The sequence below is a fragment of the Rhea pennata genome, chromosome 2 (genome assembly GCF_028389875.1).
Source record: "Rhea pennata isolate bPtePen1 chromosome 2, bPtePen1.pri, whole genome shotgun sequence".
Taxonomy (NCBI): domain Eukaryota; kingdom Metazoa; phylum Chordata; class Aves; order Rheiformes; family Rheidae; genus Rhea; species Rhea pennata.
In genome coordinates this window covers 128279172-128298493 of record NC_084664.1, presented here as the reverse complement: position 1 = coordinate 128298493, position 19322 = coordinate 128279172, and the positions used below count along the sequence as shown (strand labels likewise).

General features: G+C 35.5%; 1 protein-coding gene across 5 annotated transcripts in view; it reads left to right on the top strand.

Annotated features, from left to right (window-relative positions):
* Window positions 1-19322, top strand: part of CHD7 (chromodomain helicase DNA binding protein 7) — a 130832-nt gene that overhangs the window by 96396 nt on the left and 15114 nt on the right. For all 5 annotated transcript variants that reach the window (XM_062570334.1, XM_062570336.1, XM_062570337.1 and 2 more), the window contains 14 exons: window positions 573-710; window positions 807-928; window positions 1369-1612; window positions 5770-5946; window positions 7718-7861; window positions 9571-9826; window positions 13863-14073; window positions 14621-14816; window positions 15025-15192; window positions 15823-16002; window positions 16094-16204; window positions 16286-16491; window positions 17396-17595; window positions 18203-18362. In XM_062570334.1, the coding sequence (XP_062426318.1) occupies window positions 573-710; window positions 807-928; window positions 1369-1612; window positions 5770-5946; window positions 7718-7861; window positions 9571-9826; window positions 13863-14073; window positions 14621-14816; window positions 15025-15192; window positions 15823-16002; window positions 16094-16204; window positions 16286-16491; window positions 17396-17595; window positions 18203-18362 (2513 nt within the window). The remainder of the gene's footprint in view (window positions 1-572; window positions 711-806; window positions 929-1368; window positions 1613-5769; window positions 5947-7717; window positions 7862-9570; window positions 9827-13862; window positions 14074-14620; window positions 14817-15024; window positions 15193-15822; window positions 16003-16093; window positions 16205-16285; window positions 16492-17395; window positions 17596-18202; window positions 18363-19322) is intronic.

Here is a 19322-nt window from a genome sequence, read left to right as displayed (position 1 = left end):
TACCGTCTAGTCTACTGTGACGTTGCTTATGCTATCTGTATAGATCTGTAGAAGAGGTCACAAATTGACTGTTCCACACTTTCTATGACCTGTTCTTCAGAACAAGCTCACCTTGTCCTCTAGGAGACACCTTTGTGGTCTTAGGAGAATAGAAAGCTTTACTAGCAATATTGATGTTTCTGTGTCTCTGTACTTGCAAACGATGGTGTTTGGATTGCCTGTTGGGAAATTTCTGATGACATTAACAGGAAGGAAATAGTTGATTATTTGAATTTGTAGTAAAGCATAGAAATATTTGCAGTGGAAATTTTGCATTTACTCTAAAATTTTGGTTTAATCTTAGTGATTTCAGATGTAGCTTTGTGCTCATTTTGGTGGTGGATCTGCATTCACTGTACTTCATTGTATTGTCAAGATGTCAATCTGCTGTTTGTTTATCCTCTTGGCTGATTGCAGACATTTAGGTCTGTTGATACTTTTTAAATTGTGTCTAGCCTGCAGATCTCCTTTAAAAACAATTGCACATTTATTGTTTTAAATTGTAATCTAATTTTATTTTTATCTTAACAAAGCCTGTAACTCATTATCTGGTGAAGTGGTGTTCGCTTCCTTATGAAGACAGCACTTGGGAACTAAAGCAAGACATCGACCAAGCTAAGATCGAAGAATTTGAGAAACTGATGTCTAGGGAGCCAGAAATGGAGCGTGTGGTAAGAATTGGCTCCATACAGAAGATTTTATTTGAAAATAGTAAAGTAATGTGGTCTTTCAGAAACCACTAATGGGATTTGCTGTATTTGAAACAGGAGCGACCTCCTGCCGATGACTGGAAGAAATCGGAGAGTTCCAGGGAGTATAAAAACAATAACAAACTCAGGGAATACCAGTTGGAGGGAGTAAACTGGCTTCTTTTCAATTGGTACAACACGTACGTAAAATGCTGCTTACTGCTGAATCCTGCTTTGAAAAAGCTTTTATAGTTTATATGAGACGTTAATCTTTTAAAAGTAGACTTTTGAATGTCTTTTTTCTGCTGCAGGAGAATAAACTAACTTTTGGTGGATAACATTGTTAAGTAAAACTTAAATATTTGGGGTAGATATCTGACAAATATTTGTATATTTGTTCATGCATAACCCTACTGTCTTCCCCTACCTTGTGAACTTGAGAGAAGGGCATAATATGGACATATATATATATATATGTTCATTGCATCGCAAATCATAACATTTATTTAAAATGTCAAAAGATGGTAGAATATAAACTTACTGTTCTAGGAAACTGTTTTACTCAATTTAACTTCTGAAGTACTTTTATTCTAAGTATTATAAGAATAAATCATTTAAGACTTTGTATTATTGCTTTCAGACGAAACTGCATTTTAGCAGATGAAATGGGGTTGGGAAAGACTATCCAGTCCATTACGTTTCTCTATGAGATATATTTGAAAGGAATCCATGGTCCTTTCTTGGTTATTGCACCATTGTCCACAATTCCCAACTGGGAAAGGGAGTTCCGCACCTGGACAGAGTTGAACGTGGTTGTGTATCATGGGAGTCAAGCAAGCCGACGGACCATTCAGTTGTATGAAATGTATTTCAAAGATCCACAGGTAAAAAGTTTTCATGGTGTGTGTGTGTGTTGAAGTTTTTTGGGGTTTGGGTTTTTTGGGGGAGGGGGTTTACTGTCAATAATTAATCTTAGGTTATAAGCAGTAATTAAGTTTTTAGTTTAGGCTTCAGCTGAGAACAAAAGCCTATACATTAATAAAGAGAGAGGGGTTTTTAATATTTACCATGAGGCTGGTTAGAAATGGAGAATGACTGCCAAGAGTTGGTGGGATGATGACTTGTGCAAGCGTTTCATTATTTTACATTGATGAAGAAAGCTGGCTGAAAAGATTCTTAATGGTGAAAATACTTTAATTAGAGCTAAAGTTAAAAATCAGTCTGTGCCTACCATTTCAGGAAAAGACCAGCGTTGAACTTGTCGATGCTGCTTTCTCAAATTGTGCAGGTCAAACATATTTTGAATCTCTGTTACTGCACTCATGTTGAAGAGCTCTTATGAGAGAACAAGAGCAACTATAAGGAAATAAGGGATAGAAACAGAAAATTATTTGGAAAATTAGAGCCATAGGGAGCAACAAATCTCTATACTTAAACACACGTTTTGCTCAGATTAACTGAACAGGAGTAGGGGGAAAATATGTGCACATGTTATATGTTATTGCAAGATATAATATAATCCTTTTCATTTAAGGAAAAAAACAAGTGACATTCAATCTGATTTGATGTACTGTGGCGTAATGTTTCCAGCTGAGCTTAAGGAAGTGATAGTGGTGAATTCATATATTTAGATTTTCTGTAAAGCATTTGATTTTCTGCCACCAGATATTTTGATTAATAAACTAGAAAGATATAAAATCAATATGGCACACATTAAGTGGATTTAAAACTGGCTAACTGATATTTCTCGATGTTATTTTAAATGAGAAATGATTTGAATTTCCAGTGTGGCTCTTCAGGGATTGGTTCTTGTCCATGAGCTATATAACACTTTTATCAATGACCTGAAAGAAAACATAAAATCATTACTGGGGAAGTTTTCAAATGACACAAAGATGGGGAGAGCAGTAAATAATGGAGACAGTTCATGGATACAGAGTAAGCTGTACTACTTAATAAACTGAATTCAAGCTAATAATAATCAGAATAGCTAAATATAGGGCTATCTGTGGATAAGGAATGGAAACTATTCTTACAGCAGGGAGAAGAGAGTTGTTTTGGGAAGGCCGTAAGACAAATGCAAATCCTTTTGTGTCATGACACACAACTGGTTAAATAGGAGTTCAAACTTGTGAGGCAGTAACTAGTTAAAAGGGCTAGTGTAATGCATGTGTGTTGAAGGAAATAAATCTTTATTAAGATTAGAAAATCTTAGCATTCTTCTGTCACTACTGTAGTGAGTAATCCAATTCTGTACAGTTTTCACATCCATGCCTCAAGAAAAGTGTTGAAAAACCAGCCCTCACAGCAAAGCTATGAGGGTGGTTGCAAGACAGAAACTACCCCTTTTATAAAGAAAGAATTGAGTATTATCTGTTTTGAAGATAATTGTGGCGCAACTTGATAAACCATCAGGGCAAATAGAAATAGAATCAGGTAAGAAAGATATATTGTAATGTAAAAGACATATTTGTTGAAATAAGAGTTGTTGCACTGACGCCCAATGGCTTCTATGACTTAAAAGCTAAATGTGATTATTATCCATGTGGACATATAATACAGAATTGAACCAGAATTAATGGATCTATATTTTGTCTGTTTTTAAAATTATTTCTTATAAGAGAGGGGTAGTATTTTGTATTGAGGGGTAATATTTTGTATTAAGCGTTTGCATAATCATAAATTGCTATGTATATTTCACTAATACTACAGTGTTTCCTAGGTTTAAAACATTTGTTTATTTAAATAGTGCTTTCTCTCAGTATATTCTTCCTCATTGGCTATAGTATTTGCATAGCTGCAAGACTTCCAAGCAGCATGAAATTTAGAGGAACCTTTTCAGAAAAAGCCCATTTACTGTGCAGATACTTAGTGTTATTTTGGTAGTATCACTGTGTTGATCTAAAGACTAATTACTACAGAAAGACTTTTCTTTCAATTTCTTCTTCCTCTCTACCACTACATGTTCTTAATTGTTCTCTTGCAGTGGCCGGGGCAGCCGTTTGCTCCCATAGCAAGCAATGGCAAAGCACTTAGGGCACAAAAATCATTTTCTGCTAGTTTTACTCCCTGAACTGGTTTGTGATGAGAATCAGGCAGTTGTCACCGTTGGGGATAAAGCAGGACTGGAGAGAACTGTTCGTTTTGGTGGCAACTGGGTCTAGATATATCATGAAATTGTACCATGTTGTGTATTCTGTTCTCTGCAAGACTGAGTTGTGAAATGTATGGTGGGAGCTAGGCAAGGAGTAACAATCTCCCTAACTAATCCCTAATCCCTGTGTAGTGTTCAGTCTAGCATCCTCCAAAGCACTATCAGTGGGCCCAGGGTGGGAGATATGGAAGGCAGAAAAAGAAAGCAGGCTTTGGCAGTATTATTTTCTAGTCCCTTAGCTACTCAGACATCGGCATCTTCGGCATTTAGGTCTTAATGTGAGAAGAAGCTTCTCAAGCTGAGCAGTTGCTCAAAAAGACAGTTCAATATTATGAAAGTCTGAGTAGCTTTGAAGGGTAATGATAGGAAACAAACGTACTTAAGAAGCACCTTCCGCATCTCCAGTAGTGTGGTTTTCAAAGTCAAGACCAGTGCAAAGTGTTGTGAAAACCCAGACAACAACCAGCAGCAAAATACATTTCTACTGGTGCTTCTTTGATCCTAAGGGACACTGTGCTACCAGAAATGTTTCCCCAAAATCTTTCTCGTATCTTGACAGTAATATCTGGCTCATGAAGAGATCACAGCATCTCAGTGTGCTGGCCTTCCAAGTTATTCACCTAGTGTATCTTCATCAGCTGTTTGTTAGGTAACAACTTTTTTTCCCTAAGAAGATAAATGTTTCGGGAATACACCATGTTAAAGCACTGTTGAACAGGTCATTGCTTCTTAGGAAAGACTGTTGACATGCCTACATAGATTTAACAGGGAGTTCAGAGGATCAGGTTTTCCGGCCATGAGATTAGTTCAGTAGCCAATTGTGACCCTCACAGTTTTGAGAGGATGTTATATACAGTTCACTTACAAAAGGATACAACCTTGCACATATTTTGAAGAAAAAATGGTCACTTTACTATAAAATGTTTCTTCTGAAATTTATTTCATGTGCAACCCACAACATATTCTACTACATTTTCCAAGCAGGACTGACTTTGGACTTGAATGAGGCCTGTCCTTACAGAGACAGTGTCCCTGTGCAGGTCCAGTGCCACTTGAGATAGCAAGTTACATTTTTTCTAATTTTGAGCAGGATTAGGAAGAAATATGACAAAATATATCAGAAAGATGTTCATTTCATGATCTTCAGTGAACTTTATTCAGGGTTTTCTGAAACAGAATCTTAGTACCTCATTGAAAAAGATCATCCTCAACTAGCAATATAAGCAGTGAAGATGATGCCAGATATCAGCTAAATCATGCTGTTGAACTTTTCACAAAAATTTACAAAGTTATCGGGGAAATGTATGCAGAAGCATACGTTCTCCAACTGTGAATTCAGAGATTTGCTTCTCTTCAAAACTGTTTAATAGAATTGCTGGTGGTTTGGTACTTGCTGTCCATCAAGAAGAAATTACTGTTTATTGGGAGCAAAATATTTTAATATTCAGGAAATTGAAGCTGTAACATACTTTTGGCTTATTTGGTTGTTTGGGAGGATTGTCACAATTATACTAATGCTGTGAAATTCTAATTTGAAAGAAAAAGCTAATTCTCTTGACAAAGTCTTAAGTGGAATATTGTGGCAATACAATAATGTTTCACAGCATTAGTATAATCCATACATATTACAGCTGAAGTACTTGTATAGCATTTTTGTAATGAATATGCAGTGATTATATGGTCCTTTTTACAGGATTTAAAAACATGGCTAGCATGAAGTAAACTTACACACTTGTATCCTTTATTGAGCCAGTGATGCTGACTTAATTTACTTAAAATATCATCCTCATTGCTCTCGCTTATTTACAAAGGGAATTTTGAAGATGAAACAAAGCTACTTCCTTTTTTTGACAGCAATTTTACTTTAGTTTTTACTTTTTGTTTTAGGGTCGTGTGATAAAAGGGTCCTACAAGTTTCATGCCGTTATCACAACATTCGAAATGATTTTAACCGACTGCCCTGAGCTGCGTAACATTCCATGGCGTTGTGTAGTAATCGATGAGGCCCACCGGCTGAAAAACAGGAATTGTAAGCTTTTGGAAGGACTCAAGATGATGGATCTGGTCAGTGTTTACATTGTCAACATTTGCATTTTCTGTATCTTTGTCCTGATTTACAGCTTCATCAAAAGTTAAAATAAAAGTTTTTTCTCAAGCATTAAATACTAAGAAGAATGCAAGAAGGCAGCTGCTAATATGTCTGGAAGCATATTCATACCTTGAATTTTGCTGATGTTTCAGCAAAGTAGAATTATGTGGATTCTGTTAAGAGATTCCAGAGAAATAATTCTTTTCCCCCTCTTGGTTTAATTTTACTTGCTTTTAAATCATTTATCCTCCATATTCCCATCTTTATGTTTATTTAAAAGTGTGTTTAATAATGTTGTTAAGTGACCAAATACTGGTGTGAGACTTAAACTGCTCTGAATTAATGTTAACCCTAATGTTAGTTTGCTGCGTAGCTGTAAGGAAGTTCTGTTAGATGGGCTAGGGAAGGGAATACAGGAAGGTAATAGAAAGGAAGAGAAAAGTGAGTTAGTTTCTGATACCTGTATAAATATATATTATGCGATATGCACAAAACATGCAAAATTAAGCACAAAGAGAAAAATGAGATGCTTTTATAAAGACATTTGTCATTAAAAAGGCAAAACAAATTCTGCTTTTTGTCACAAGATTCTTAAAAAAAAAAAAAAAAAAAAAAAAAAAAAAAAAAAAAAAGGTGAGAGTAACCCAGTCATACTAAATTAACATCTGGAACTCAGACTCTCTTATTCATAACAATAGAGGCATAAACATTAGCTTACACAAGCATATGTGACCTGTGGGTCACCTTTGGTTTCTGTTTCTCTGTCTGTTAAATAATACTTTTTTCAAAGTAGTCTTGAGGCTTAATGAATGAAAGTTTGTAAAAATGCTGAATACAGTTTATTATTTATTATGATTGCTAACTGAGGAAAAATGAGCTTATGTGATGGCTACAGAGATGTGAACTTCTCACTTTAGTTCTTGTTCTACTACTAAATTCATGTGTGGCCATGGGCAAGTCACTTAACCTCTCTGGGCTCCTTGTATCATAAGGAAACAATATTATTCTTCCTTCTTTTCTGTGAGTTCATAGTCTTCTAGTAAAGTCTTTTGGAAATAGATGTGTTTTACTTTTTCAGTGACTAATAGAACAGGACCTCATGTTTTAATGGGCTTCTTAGATACGATCTTATTAATCTCTGCTTCTTCCATTTGCTAATTCATGAAAAATAGGCAATTTCTCTTGTTTTAAGAGAAATTGAAAATTTAAACACACCTTTAGAGATTACTTGTAAAGATTTTAACATAATATGTAACATTTCCTCTTGTTTCTGCAGTCTCATGCTTTGTTGTATGTAGCTAGTGAGTAGGACTATGCTTCAGGTTTCCTGTGTTAGAAATTTATATCTGCCCTGAAGAAATTCATGTATTGAGATTTACTAGAGGCAGAGTTAATGAGTGGGTTTATGCTGGAATTTATGGGGTAAGCACAACTGTTAGCATCTCGTTTAAAGTTTGTTATATTTGTGAAGGTGCTGGAACGTTGCGGGTCAGTAAAATCTCTTCTTGTCCTTCTTTTGGAGGACTTTTTAAAGACACTTAGGTATTAAAAAGTATTTTCTAGGCAATCTCTGAAGGCAACCCAGAATATTAGCTGCAAGTGTCTTAAAAAGAGCTGTATGTAAGTAGCTGAGGGAGAAGAGGGGAGGCAAACAAGATACGTAGGAAAAATGTAAGAATTTTGTGTATTTCACTGTGGAAAATAAATCTGGGCAGATCACTGGACAACTGTGTTTTAATTTTTCAGGAACATAAAGTGCTGCTTACTGGAACTCCTTTGCAAAATACAGTGGAAGAGCTATTTAGCTTGCTTCACTTTTTGGAACCAGGTCGGTTCCCATCAGAAACCACATTCATGCAGGAGTTTGGTGATCTGAAAACTGAAGAACAGGTAAACTGCTCCTGCACATTCTCTTTTCTATTTGGGTATTGTAAATTTAACCATTTTATTGTATCCGAGTTTTATTACTTGTTTTTACAAGTAATAAAAGCAAAAAAGAACATAGATTCTCTTTTGAAGACCAGAGTGTTTTTCTTCTCTGTATCTTCTTTGTTTTGTTGGGGTTTTTGCCTTTGACCAACAGTCATTTTTTCTTATCGCTGTATTTGTTCCTTTGTTGATTAGTCATGCAGAAATGAGGAAAGTTTACCATATTAAAATGTGATGTTAGAAAATTGGGAGAAGAGTGTTCCCAGAATGCTAGAGGAAAACACTTAAAAAAAAAAAAAAAAAAATTGTTTGGTAAACTCTAAGAGAATTAGATTGTCATGTGATATTCTTCCATGATTATCAGTATAGGAATGATGAGACTGGTCAGTTTCTGATATTTCTCATTTCTGAGTGCTTGCATTTAGCTTCTGACCCCCAGCCCCTCAACCCCCCATACACCACCCCTTCTGGAAAATCATAGTGTGTCCTGGGGAAATCGTAGGATATGTTCCTACAGATTGTGCAGGCAGTTGTATGTCAGTCTGCCTGGACTCTGACCTGATTGGAAGTGAGCCAACTCTGATCCAGAAGCCATGTAGTCATGTTAATAAAGTGTTTGAGCTGGAGTTAATATATCCTAACTCTCAGCATAGCTTTTGTCTGGCCAGCTCAAAATGTCAGCAGGACAGAACTGGAAAATTTTGAAGCCATACATGCAGGTATAACTAAACTAATACCATCGGCCAACAACTTCTGGAAGAAGTCCTTTCTGTGTGGACACAATATTAGATGTTTGGGAATTTTGATTTATCTTTAAAATGATGGAAAAGATTACGTGTTAGTGACTTAGATTTTCTCCTCTGTTTCTTACAATCATATTCCATATATGGGTTTTTTCATTCCATACCTTCATACTAATTTATCTCCTTTCTCTTGAAGTTGCTTTATTACTATGAGAGTGATAAGCATGCAGGGCAAAGTGTCTTTTGCTCTTAGTTCTACTATGCAGCAACCTAGCAGGAGGATATGGCCAATTTCAGGGCAAATAATTGTCGAACTCTTCAACACTGAGCTGCTTCATGCTTTTAGAGGCAGAACTTAGTGTTTAAATGCCAATTTCTTTATTAAAAAGAAAAAAAATGTAATCTCTTTATTAAAAAAACTAAACTCTAAGTTACATGTTTGAGGTTTTTCTTATTTAAAAGACTTTAGAAAAACTTGATAAAAGTTAGCTAATTTTATGAAACTAAAGCAAGCATCTTTAAAGTTCATGCTGCAAAACCTGGAAACCTGAAAATTTCTCAGCAACGTTTTAAAAATTTTCCAAAGTAAAATGTTCTCCATTTGAGAAAAGGGCTTCAGTGAATCTCAAAGCTAAGGGAAAAAAAAGAAAGAGCTCCAGAAGCAAATGAAGGGGAAAAATAGCATAAATCGCTTTTTTAGGAGATAGATGTTGACTGCAAAACTTGATCTTATAGTCAGTTCTGCTTATCTAACTTACCTCAGTCTCTAGGTCGTTGAGGAAAGATCTTACAAATGCTGTCTACCTGTTTTCTGTGGTAGAAAATATAGGGGGATTTTTGAATTAAGGAAACTGGGGAAAAAAACAGAAAATAAATATTTAAGCCTTACAATTGTAATTCAGTTGTTTGTTAACATTTTTTTCCTAGGTGCAAAAACTCCAAGCTATTTTGAAGCCGATGATGCTGCGACGTCTCAAGGAGGATGTAGAAAAGAATCTGGCCCCCAAAGAAGAAACCATCATTGAAGTTGAGCTAACAAACATTCAGAAGAAATACTATCGTGCTATTCTTGAAAAGAATTTCACATTTCTTTCCAAGGGTGGAGGTCAGGCAAATGTACCTAATCTTTTAAACACTATGATGGAACTAAGAAAATGCTGCAATCATCCATACCTTATTAATGGTAGGCCTTCTGGGTTTTATCTCATCTGAGAAATGGTTGTAAGAAGTTTAGCATGTTAGAAATTCTGTTCTGGTCTCTAGAGAGAAAACCATTTTTTCTTCTTTTCATAAAATTTGTATGATGAAAGCAGTATAGATGACTGCATGCATATATTGTTAGTCTTTCGAAATTTTTTTTGAGAAGTAGAATAGTAACATAATTTTTTGGTTCTCCAGGGTTTGGATATCTGCTAGTTAAGACAGTATTGGTTTTGAAAATATATGTGCTGCTTTTTTTCCCCAAGATTTCATGTTGGAGAAATGTTAGTGTTATTAAAGACTTAAGCTGTTGCAGTGCAGGATGTTGGATGCTAGTGTAAAAAATGCCATTTTCCCTTCAGAGCTATAGTTAGCTCCTACTTTTTTTTTTTTTTTTTTTTTTTTTATGGGAATAGAGTATTATTGAGTATTTTTTTTTCTTGCTGTATTCTTTTAACTGGGGAAAAATGCTTAAAATGATTCACCAAATGACATCTGGTTATATTCCATGCATAAGTAATTATTCTAAAGACATGACAGTTACTCCAAAGTACTTGAACTCAACCATGCTGGAGGACTGTGTTCCAGCTCAGATGAGCTTACAGTAAAGTAGCTTTGTGGTTCCGGTAGAGTGTTTTTTTTTTTTTTTTTTTTTTTTTTTGTTTTTTTTTTTTTTTTGTTTTTTTTTTTGTGGGCTCTTTGTTTTGTTTTAGGTTAATCCATTATATAAATGAATTTATCAGAAAATAGTGCAGGTTGTTCAGGCTATAAGCTTCTGAAACTGATGCTTATTATGTACCTTGGTTTTCAACAAACTTTAATCTGTTCTTTTATTTTCCTTATTTCATGTTTGCTGCAAAGGAAAAAAGTGAATCTTTTGCTTCTACTTTGTTTTGCAGATAGAATTCAGAAGTCGGGCTGGCAATGTTGCCTTACATCAATGATTTTTTTTTTCCTTCTCCTTACAAGTCTTAGTGTCTGTAAGACTGGTGAAGTCCAGGTAGTTGTATAGGAAATTTCAAGTATTTTTGGATGACTGTTTCTTAACCATAGCTTTTTGTTGGGGAAGAAAATCTTGAAGATGTGAACCTAAGTGCTTTTTTTAACTTTCTCTTTTTATTTGGGGGAAGAGGAGGAGAAGGGAGGTCTCCTGAGAGCTTTTGACTTTATAACATTTTTGTGACTTGCATATCAACATAGTAGGGAGGAGGGAAAAATAAATAAATCCTCAGTATTATTATTATGGAAGAGGGACCTTAGCAAATAAGTGCTTTGTAATTCTAGGACAGAAAATACTCTGATGTGCTGTAATTGTCTGAGCCTCAGGTTTTATCCTGTTGATCAATAATTAACATCTTTGTACTTAAAGTGATGACACAAGCTTATTGCAATTCTGTCGAGAGATCTTGCAGAGGCAACACATACCGTTGCATAGTGTTTTGCTGAAGAATGATGTTTTGCTATAGCAAGGTCTCAAGACTTTACTGCTTTTATAAAGATCTCTCTGAATTCCTCTCATTTTCTTTTACACTTACAGATTTTTTGAGCAAACGCTAGTGCATGTGTATTAGAATATACCTTTTTAATCCAAGTAGAACATTGTATATTTTGTACTGAAAAAAGTTGCAAACAAATTTCAAGGAAGTCTTTTAGTTCTTCTAGTTCTTTAGTTGTTCTTCTAGTCTTTAGTTCTTCTTGTAACTTCAGTTAAGATGTGCAGAAGGTTGTAAGATGGAAGTAGTATGGTAGGAGCAGACTAATTTGGGGGCTGGGGTCTGTTCTTGATGGGCAGATCTGTTCTGGGAGGCACAGGGAGAAGACTGACATGCAGAAACTGGTTTTGAGTAGACTTCTGGAGGGAGTGACCAAATTTGGGGTATTCTCTGAGCAAGCTGGACAAAGCATTGTCTGTTGTTTTTTTCTCAGAGCTGGAGTTCTTGGTTTTTCCTAGCAACCATTCTCAAGTATTTTTATAGATTGTACCTCATTTCCTGATTTGGAGAACCAGCAGTGGGGAGTTGTGTTGTACTTATCCATGCCATGGTGTTGGACATTCGAAGAGTTTCTTACGCTATCTTGAACCCTAGAGCTCCCTCTTAATTAGGAGTGGGAGTTTTCCTGGTGGACTGACCACACATTCAGACATCTTCATTTAATCTGCTAATGAAAATTGGATAGGATAGGAACCAGTATTACAGACGTAGTCACTACATCAGGTATCTTTTGGGTAACAGGATACTGAATATATCACTTAATTGCAACCAAAGTAGAGATGAAAAAGACAGTGCAGTCTTGTGCAGGGTTTAGCTAGCATTATTGAAAGAGCAAGTTTTGGGGATAGCAGTGTGTTATGGAAGCAGGTCTTACTGAGGCCAAACTCAGTTAGTAAAAATTCACCTTTCATTAGGTCTGTTTTATAGGTTGGTTGTGATGTGGTTGATTTTAGATTTTAGCTTCTGCAGATGCTGGGTCTGCATAGTGCATAGTTACTTTATAGTAACTTTGGGTATCACAGTTGGTAAGAAATAAATGATGTAATCAATGAAAATCTCTGTATACTGTGTAGGAGCTATTTGAAAATAGCTTTTGTCCAAGCTCGGTAGATGATCAGTAATGCTTGGAGTAGTTAGATCTATATAGGTAAAAATTCAGGGTAAAACCACCTACAAATGTGGCCACATTTGAATCCTTTCAGCTAAATCTAGTAGCACCAGTGTTCTGAGTAACACAAAGCCGTCAGGCTGCTTTAGGTGGTAGCTAGTTAAGGTGCCGCATTACAGTAGGCACTGAACCAGTGATCACACAGCGAGGAGGATGCATTTGCGTGTTTGTTTACAGGCAGCTACTTAGAACTGGGATATGAGAAAGATGCTCAGCAGAAGCCTGCAGAAAGCTTTCTTGTTTTGTTTTTGGTGTTTTTCTTTTCCCTTGCCTTTTCTTATGTTTCTCAAAAGCAGTGTTAAAGCTGGGTGTTGTGCAATTAAGAAATACTCTATAAAATACTTTTTTTTTTTTTTTTTTTTTTTTTTTTAAAAAGTATCACAGGAACTGAAAAAGACAGCCCAAAAGTGTTTTTCTTTGGATCTTAAATCTTAAAATGATGATGTCTAGCCTTTTACGTACCCCAGAATAGCCATCTGATAATTCTTTGGATAGTCTGTTTGTAGGAGTGACATTAAAAATGGGATAAAAGCATAAGAGAATTTGAGGAACAGAAGCAAAACTTGAACTTGAGCTGCAGTGTTCAGATGATGGCAGTACAATGAAATGTTTGCTGCTACCCATTTGACCTGAATGTGATTAACTGAAGTTCTGAATATTTTCCTTCTGGAAACTCTTAGCATAGAGTAGGTAAAAGGAGTGGCAAGGAAAAGCTTTTGATTAATTCTAGAAAGAACACAGACATTGGATAGCTTCATCAAACTAAACAAGGAAATGCATTCAGTGAGGAAAGAAAGCTAAATGGAAGATAAAATAATAATTTCACTGCTGCTTATTTTTCACTGAAATTAGTTTTTATTGTTTGGATTTTGTCATTGTAGCTAATAATAGAAGGAAGGAGCTCTAAGACATCCTCATGTTTAAGCCTCTTGTGTTTTAGAGGCACAGAAATCAAATGTGATTTTTTTTTTTGTATTATCCTGTGGAAACAAGATATTTTTCTTTTATGTTGGTTTAGAAAAGGACATAAAATCCATTTAATCTATTGGAATATAGTTTACTTTTTCAACTTCTTTCTTAATTTTTCATTTAATTGTGTGCATCAACTGGTTGTATGAATTCTTTTAGGAAATGTTTTACATTAAAAAAAAAAACAACGAAAGCTCAAAATTATTTGTTATTTATTTACACTATTCTTGTGTATATGTTTGCTTTAAATTTAATCTTATTTTTTATAAATGTTTGTTCACATAATGCTGAAAACATTCCTGTAGTTTCTATAGGATATCGAAGGCAAGCTCATTGTTTATTAATAAAAACCTTTGCAGCATTCATGTATTGCTGTCCAATATTTGCAGGTGCTGAAGAGAAAATTTTGGAAGAGTTTAAAGAAACACACAATGCCGACTCTCCAGATTTTCAGCTCCAGGCAATGATCCAGGCTGCTGGCAAGCTAGTACTGATTGACAAGCTGCTGCCAAAACTGAAGGCTGGTGGCCACAGGGTGCTTATCTTTTCCCAGATGGTGCGCTGCTTGGACATACTGGAAGACTACCTCATTCAAAGACGGTGAGAGCAACCATATAATACAATTCTAAATAAATTATGCTTTCCTCAGTGGTCACAGTATTTAACCTGTGAGTGATCCATATTGTAAAGGGTTGAAAATCAAATGCCTTGCAGTATTTTCTGTAGTGACTTGACTTAAGGGAAAAGCATACCTGTAAATTGCAAGTACTAAGGTTTTTCTTTTAGGGGGAGTACAAAGTAACCTCACGTGGAGAGTACTAATGGCACCTCTTAGTTTACTGCTTGATTAAATTTTTCAGTTACTATATCGTACTTAGCCCAAGCTTGAACGTTTATTTCATTCCTTGGCGTGAAAGCCTGTTCTTTACTGAAAGTTTCAAAGCAGGAGAGAATGTAGTGCGTCATCCACTGTTGAAGCTAGATGCTGCGGGAATAGTCACTCAATTTGTTGTAGTTCTCCTGACATTGTAGTGGCATTACAGTTTCTCTTGTTTAATTTATGTTAATTTTTAATTTATGTTATTGCAAAGATGCAATGTAAAAACATTTGCAGTAAAATTCTCCTCATAATGCATCTTTATTTCAGGTACCCATATGAAAGAATTGATGGCCGAGTAAGAGGCAACTTGCGTCAGGCAGCTATTGACAGGTTTTCCAGACCTGATTCTGATAGGTTTGTTTTCCTGTTGTGTACAAGGGCCGGAGGTTTGGGCATTAATCTTACTGCTGCTGATACCTGCATCATTTTTGATTCAGACTGGAACCCCCAAAATGACCTCCAGGTAATATGACAAGGGATGATTCTATTAAAGATTTTTCTCTGCCTTTTTGCTTTGTAATTTTATTCCTCTGTAAGGGAAATTCTGTTCTCACTTTCTTAAAAATGTAGAGTTTATAATTTATATTGAAAACAAGAACTTTTAAAATAATTTTCTATGCTGATGTTTTCTTTGGTTATATGTAACCAAACACCTGTCTTTATTCCATCAGGCTCAAGCACGATGTCACAGGATAGGACAGAGCAAATCAGTGAAAATTTACAGGTTGATAACACGAAATTCTTATGAAAGGGAAATGTTTGACAAAGCTAGCTTAAAGCTTGGCCTTGATAAAGCTGTGCTACAGTCTATGAGCGGAAGAGAGAATGCTACAAATGGGGTGAGAATTGATACATTAAGGTGCCTGACTTCCAAAAGATATGGATGTGCTACACATTTATTGCTTATATTTTTACTGGAAAGCAGTGGTTTCAGATAGAGTACAGCATACATTTTAAAGTGGGGTTAATTAAGGGCAAGGCTACATAAACTAGCTCAGCCTATCTAATGGCTCACTTATTGCCAAAAGGGGGCAGGTGGACTCTTATTCCCACAGCTGCCCTCCTCATTTTCATTCCACCCTTTACATTGTGTTGGTCCTTGGACTTTCTGGACTTGCAGTCCGCTTTATTTTAGTAATTTTGCTTTGTTTTTTTGTTTTAGTCCTTATCAGGCAATAAGTTGAATCTGCTTGCGGAAGGGATCTCTTAGTTATCAGCCTTAAATTAAGGGGATTCAGTGACAATGAATTGTTAAATTGTACAAATCACGTGTATAACTTCACCCTAAGAATTTAGTTGTCAGTGGTGTTCTTTTAAAGGTGACTTTGGCACGGATGTTTGATTGTCCAACAAAGCATTATTTTGGAAGTTTACTTCTTAAAATGCTAAATAAAAGGACAATCAATCTGATGATGCTGTGAGATGTAAACATTGACTAATATCAAAAAATCTTCTCATACATGTTACAGGTGCAACAACTTTCTAAAAAAGAAATAGAAGATCTACTTCGAAAGGGGGCATATGGTGCTCTGATGGATGAGGAAGATGAAGGATCTAAGTTTTGTGAAGAGGATATTGATCAGATTCTCTTAAGGCGAACACATACAATTACTATTGAGTCTGAAGGAAAAGGCTCAACATTTGCTAAGGTGTGCATTGACATTCAGAGAAAATTTGATAAAATGTGATCAGGATAGCATGCAATTAAGAAATCAATGCATGTGTTTTCACATTTACTAGGCTAGTTTTGTTGCATCTGGGAACAGGACAGACATTTCCTTGGATGACCCTAATTTTTGGCAGAAGTGGGCCAAGAAGGCTGAATTGGATATTGATGCCTTAAATGGAAGGGTAAGAGTTTTATCAGTTTCCAGCTCCTTTAAATGAGGATTTCCTCCTCCTAAATTTTGATGTTTTTTTCTTTCATTTTAGAATAACCTAGTTATTGATACACCAAGAGTAAGAAAGCAGACCAGACTCTACAGTGCAGTCAAGGAGGACGAACTGATGGAATTTTCAGACCTGGAAAGTGATTCTGAAGAAAAGCCTAGCATAAAGCCTCGTAGGCCTCAAGACAAATCACAGGGTTATGCACGAAGTGAATGTTTCAGGGTAGAGAAGAATTTGCTGGTTTATGGGTAAGAATATACAGATCAAGTTGTGGGTAAAGAACTGAAAATGGAAATCACATATAGTAAATTATTCTTCCTTCTCTTTTACCTCATTACAATGTGTATGTGCCAGTGAGATTAAGTTCCTTATATATGTGGGTTTTAACTTGAAGTATCTGGGAACTTCCAAAATGAATATGAACTCATGAGTAAAATATGCACTTCTGTGATGAGAGGAATATTTGTTTCTGGTTTTCATAGTGTAAACAGTTCCTGAATTGCCAAGGTTTCATCTTTCTTTTCTAAGGGCTGTGGTGAATAACACAGTGCATCTGTAAAGAAAAATATGGTCACGAAATCAACAGTCAACAGTTTTCAAACAGATTCTGATACTTCTGCACCACTTAAATTTAACTAATTGAATACTTAATATTTTTTCTCACTGGCTTTTCCAATTTGAACTGTATCTCTTGGCAAGCAGACAGCTATGTTTAGTTGCCGACATGGTAGTCTTCAGAATGACTCTTATTTTCAGGAAGTTGCTTATTGCCCACAGTTTCGTACAACAATTGCTAGTAATGAATTTCAGGTTCAGAATAAAACTGATTTCTCCAAAACCATGACTGTAGGAATTTGTTGAATTTCCTATTCATAACTTGCTGGGAACATTAGTGTTATATGTATGTACTTTATTATTTTGATTGTTGTTCAATTTTAGCTTTGTGAGCAGTGAAGTTACTGCCTGTTCTGTAAAATAAATATTCTTAACTCTTGTCCTGGAAGTTGGATTCCCAGACATAAACTGCAAATGCAAAGTGCATCACTGCTAACTCAGGAGGTCCCAACCTGCCTGGCACCAGGGGTTAAAATGAAAGTCACAAATGAAAATTCCAGTGCCCTGGCTTTTATATTGAACACATTTTTCTTGTAGCTGGGGTCGGTGGACTGACATCCTCTCACATGGGCGCTATAAACGTCAGCTAACAGAACAAGATGTGGAAACCATCTGCCGGACTATCCTGGTATATTGTCTTAATCATTACAAAGGGGATGAAAATATCAAAAGTTTCATCTGGGATCTGATCACTCCAACTGCAGATGGGCAAACTCGAGCTTTGGTTAATCATTCCGGTATGTCTACCACAATCAAATAATGATGTTAGTAAATAAGAAAGAATTCCTTCAGTTATGCTATGTATTTATTTTAAACTATAGCCATTTTGACATGTCGTAGGCTCTTGTTAGATTTTATGAGTAAGGTGGGCTTTGACTGGGTCAGTAGTTAAAGGGAAAGTCTCCCTCAGACATCTTGTAGGATGGGAGTGCTCTTTTCTTTAAATCAATTTTGAACAAAAATTCCAGTATATTTTTTGTATGTCACCTTCTGCGAGGTAATCTTTTTCAAATGGCATGAAATCTTAAAACATGTTTCCTTTATGGCATTTCATATTCATGAGAGTTTTTACAAGAAATATTTATATAATACTATTTCTAGCTAGCTCTCTGGATTTCTGAAATTTTCACACCTAAATCTGCATGGGAGTTTCAGTCAATTTTGTTGTTTTGCAATTTTCTGTACTAAGTTGTGTTGCTCTTCATTTCTTGATTGTTGCATTGCCCATAAAGGAATTAATATAACAGTGATGCTTAGCTTTAATGTCTGTTTGTAATATACTTTGGAAAATGAAAATGAAAGTTTTGCTATACAGATTGTAAGAGATACTGGGGGATTCCGTAGGTCTGTCTGCACCAGTGCCCAGAGGAAGAAAAGGCAAGAAAGTAAAAGCCCAGAGTTCACAGCCAATGTTGCAAGATGCTGATTGGCTGACAACCTGTAATCCAGATGTACTATTTCAAGAAGACAGCTATAAGAAACATCTCAAACATCATTGTAATAAGTAAGTATTAATGAATATTTCACTTAGTTTTTACTGTCTATTTTTACAATATCCACAACTTCATTTGGATATTTTTAGTAGAATGCAGGGCCATTTAGTAGGATGTAAATGTCATTATGGCTTTTACTTTGGGAAGAGTCATCTTAACAGATGTCTGGATATTTCTGTAAGCTCTTTACAAGTGATCAGCTTTTAAAACACAGTTAAGAAAACTTGTTCTGTTTGCAAAATTTGGATGGGATCAGATACAATTCTCTTCTTTTTACCATGTAAAGGAAAGAATGTATATCAAGTCTATTTCTCCTGACAGTTGTGTATCTTTAAACATAAATGATCTGTAACTTACCTATCTGTAGGGTTCTCTCTGGTCAAACTCTATTTTTTGTTCCTTACTTGTTAAGCTCAGATATCAAGTTCTTGGTTTCCAGATTTTCATGTAATAGTTCATCCATGTGTGGGTGTACATCTCCTCTTTATTCTTTCCCTCCCTTCCTCCTTTGCTCTTCACATCATACAGAATGTTTCTTCTTTTCCTGCTTTGTTACAAATAAAAATTCTCACAAAGCTCTCTTGCAAAAACCTGGGAGTTTGAATCAAGTATTTCTAGCTGCAAAATTATTAAACTGTAAGCCTTTTGGTTTGGCTATTACTTTGCCTTACTATTGAAAGGATGTCTCTGAAGAGAATCTCTTACATTTTTTGCTTTCACTTTGTAATGTCTTAGTTATTTTTGTATCACCTTCCTTCAATTGCATTCTAGTTCTCCATCTCAGTTTTGTTTATGGTTATCCTGCATTATAGACCCTGAACCTAACCTAAACCTGTCCCCAAAAGCTCGTTTTCTTTTTTTGTTTAATGCTCTTGCTTTAATGTACAAGTACCATACAAATGTAATACAGTGTTACTGGAAGGTGGACCTTGTTTTATCTTTTTAATATACATTGTTTCTCACTAATACTA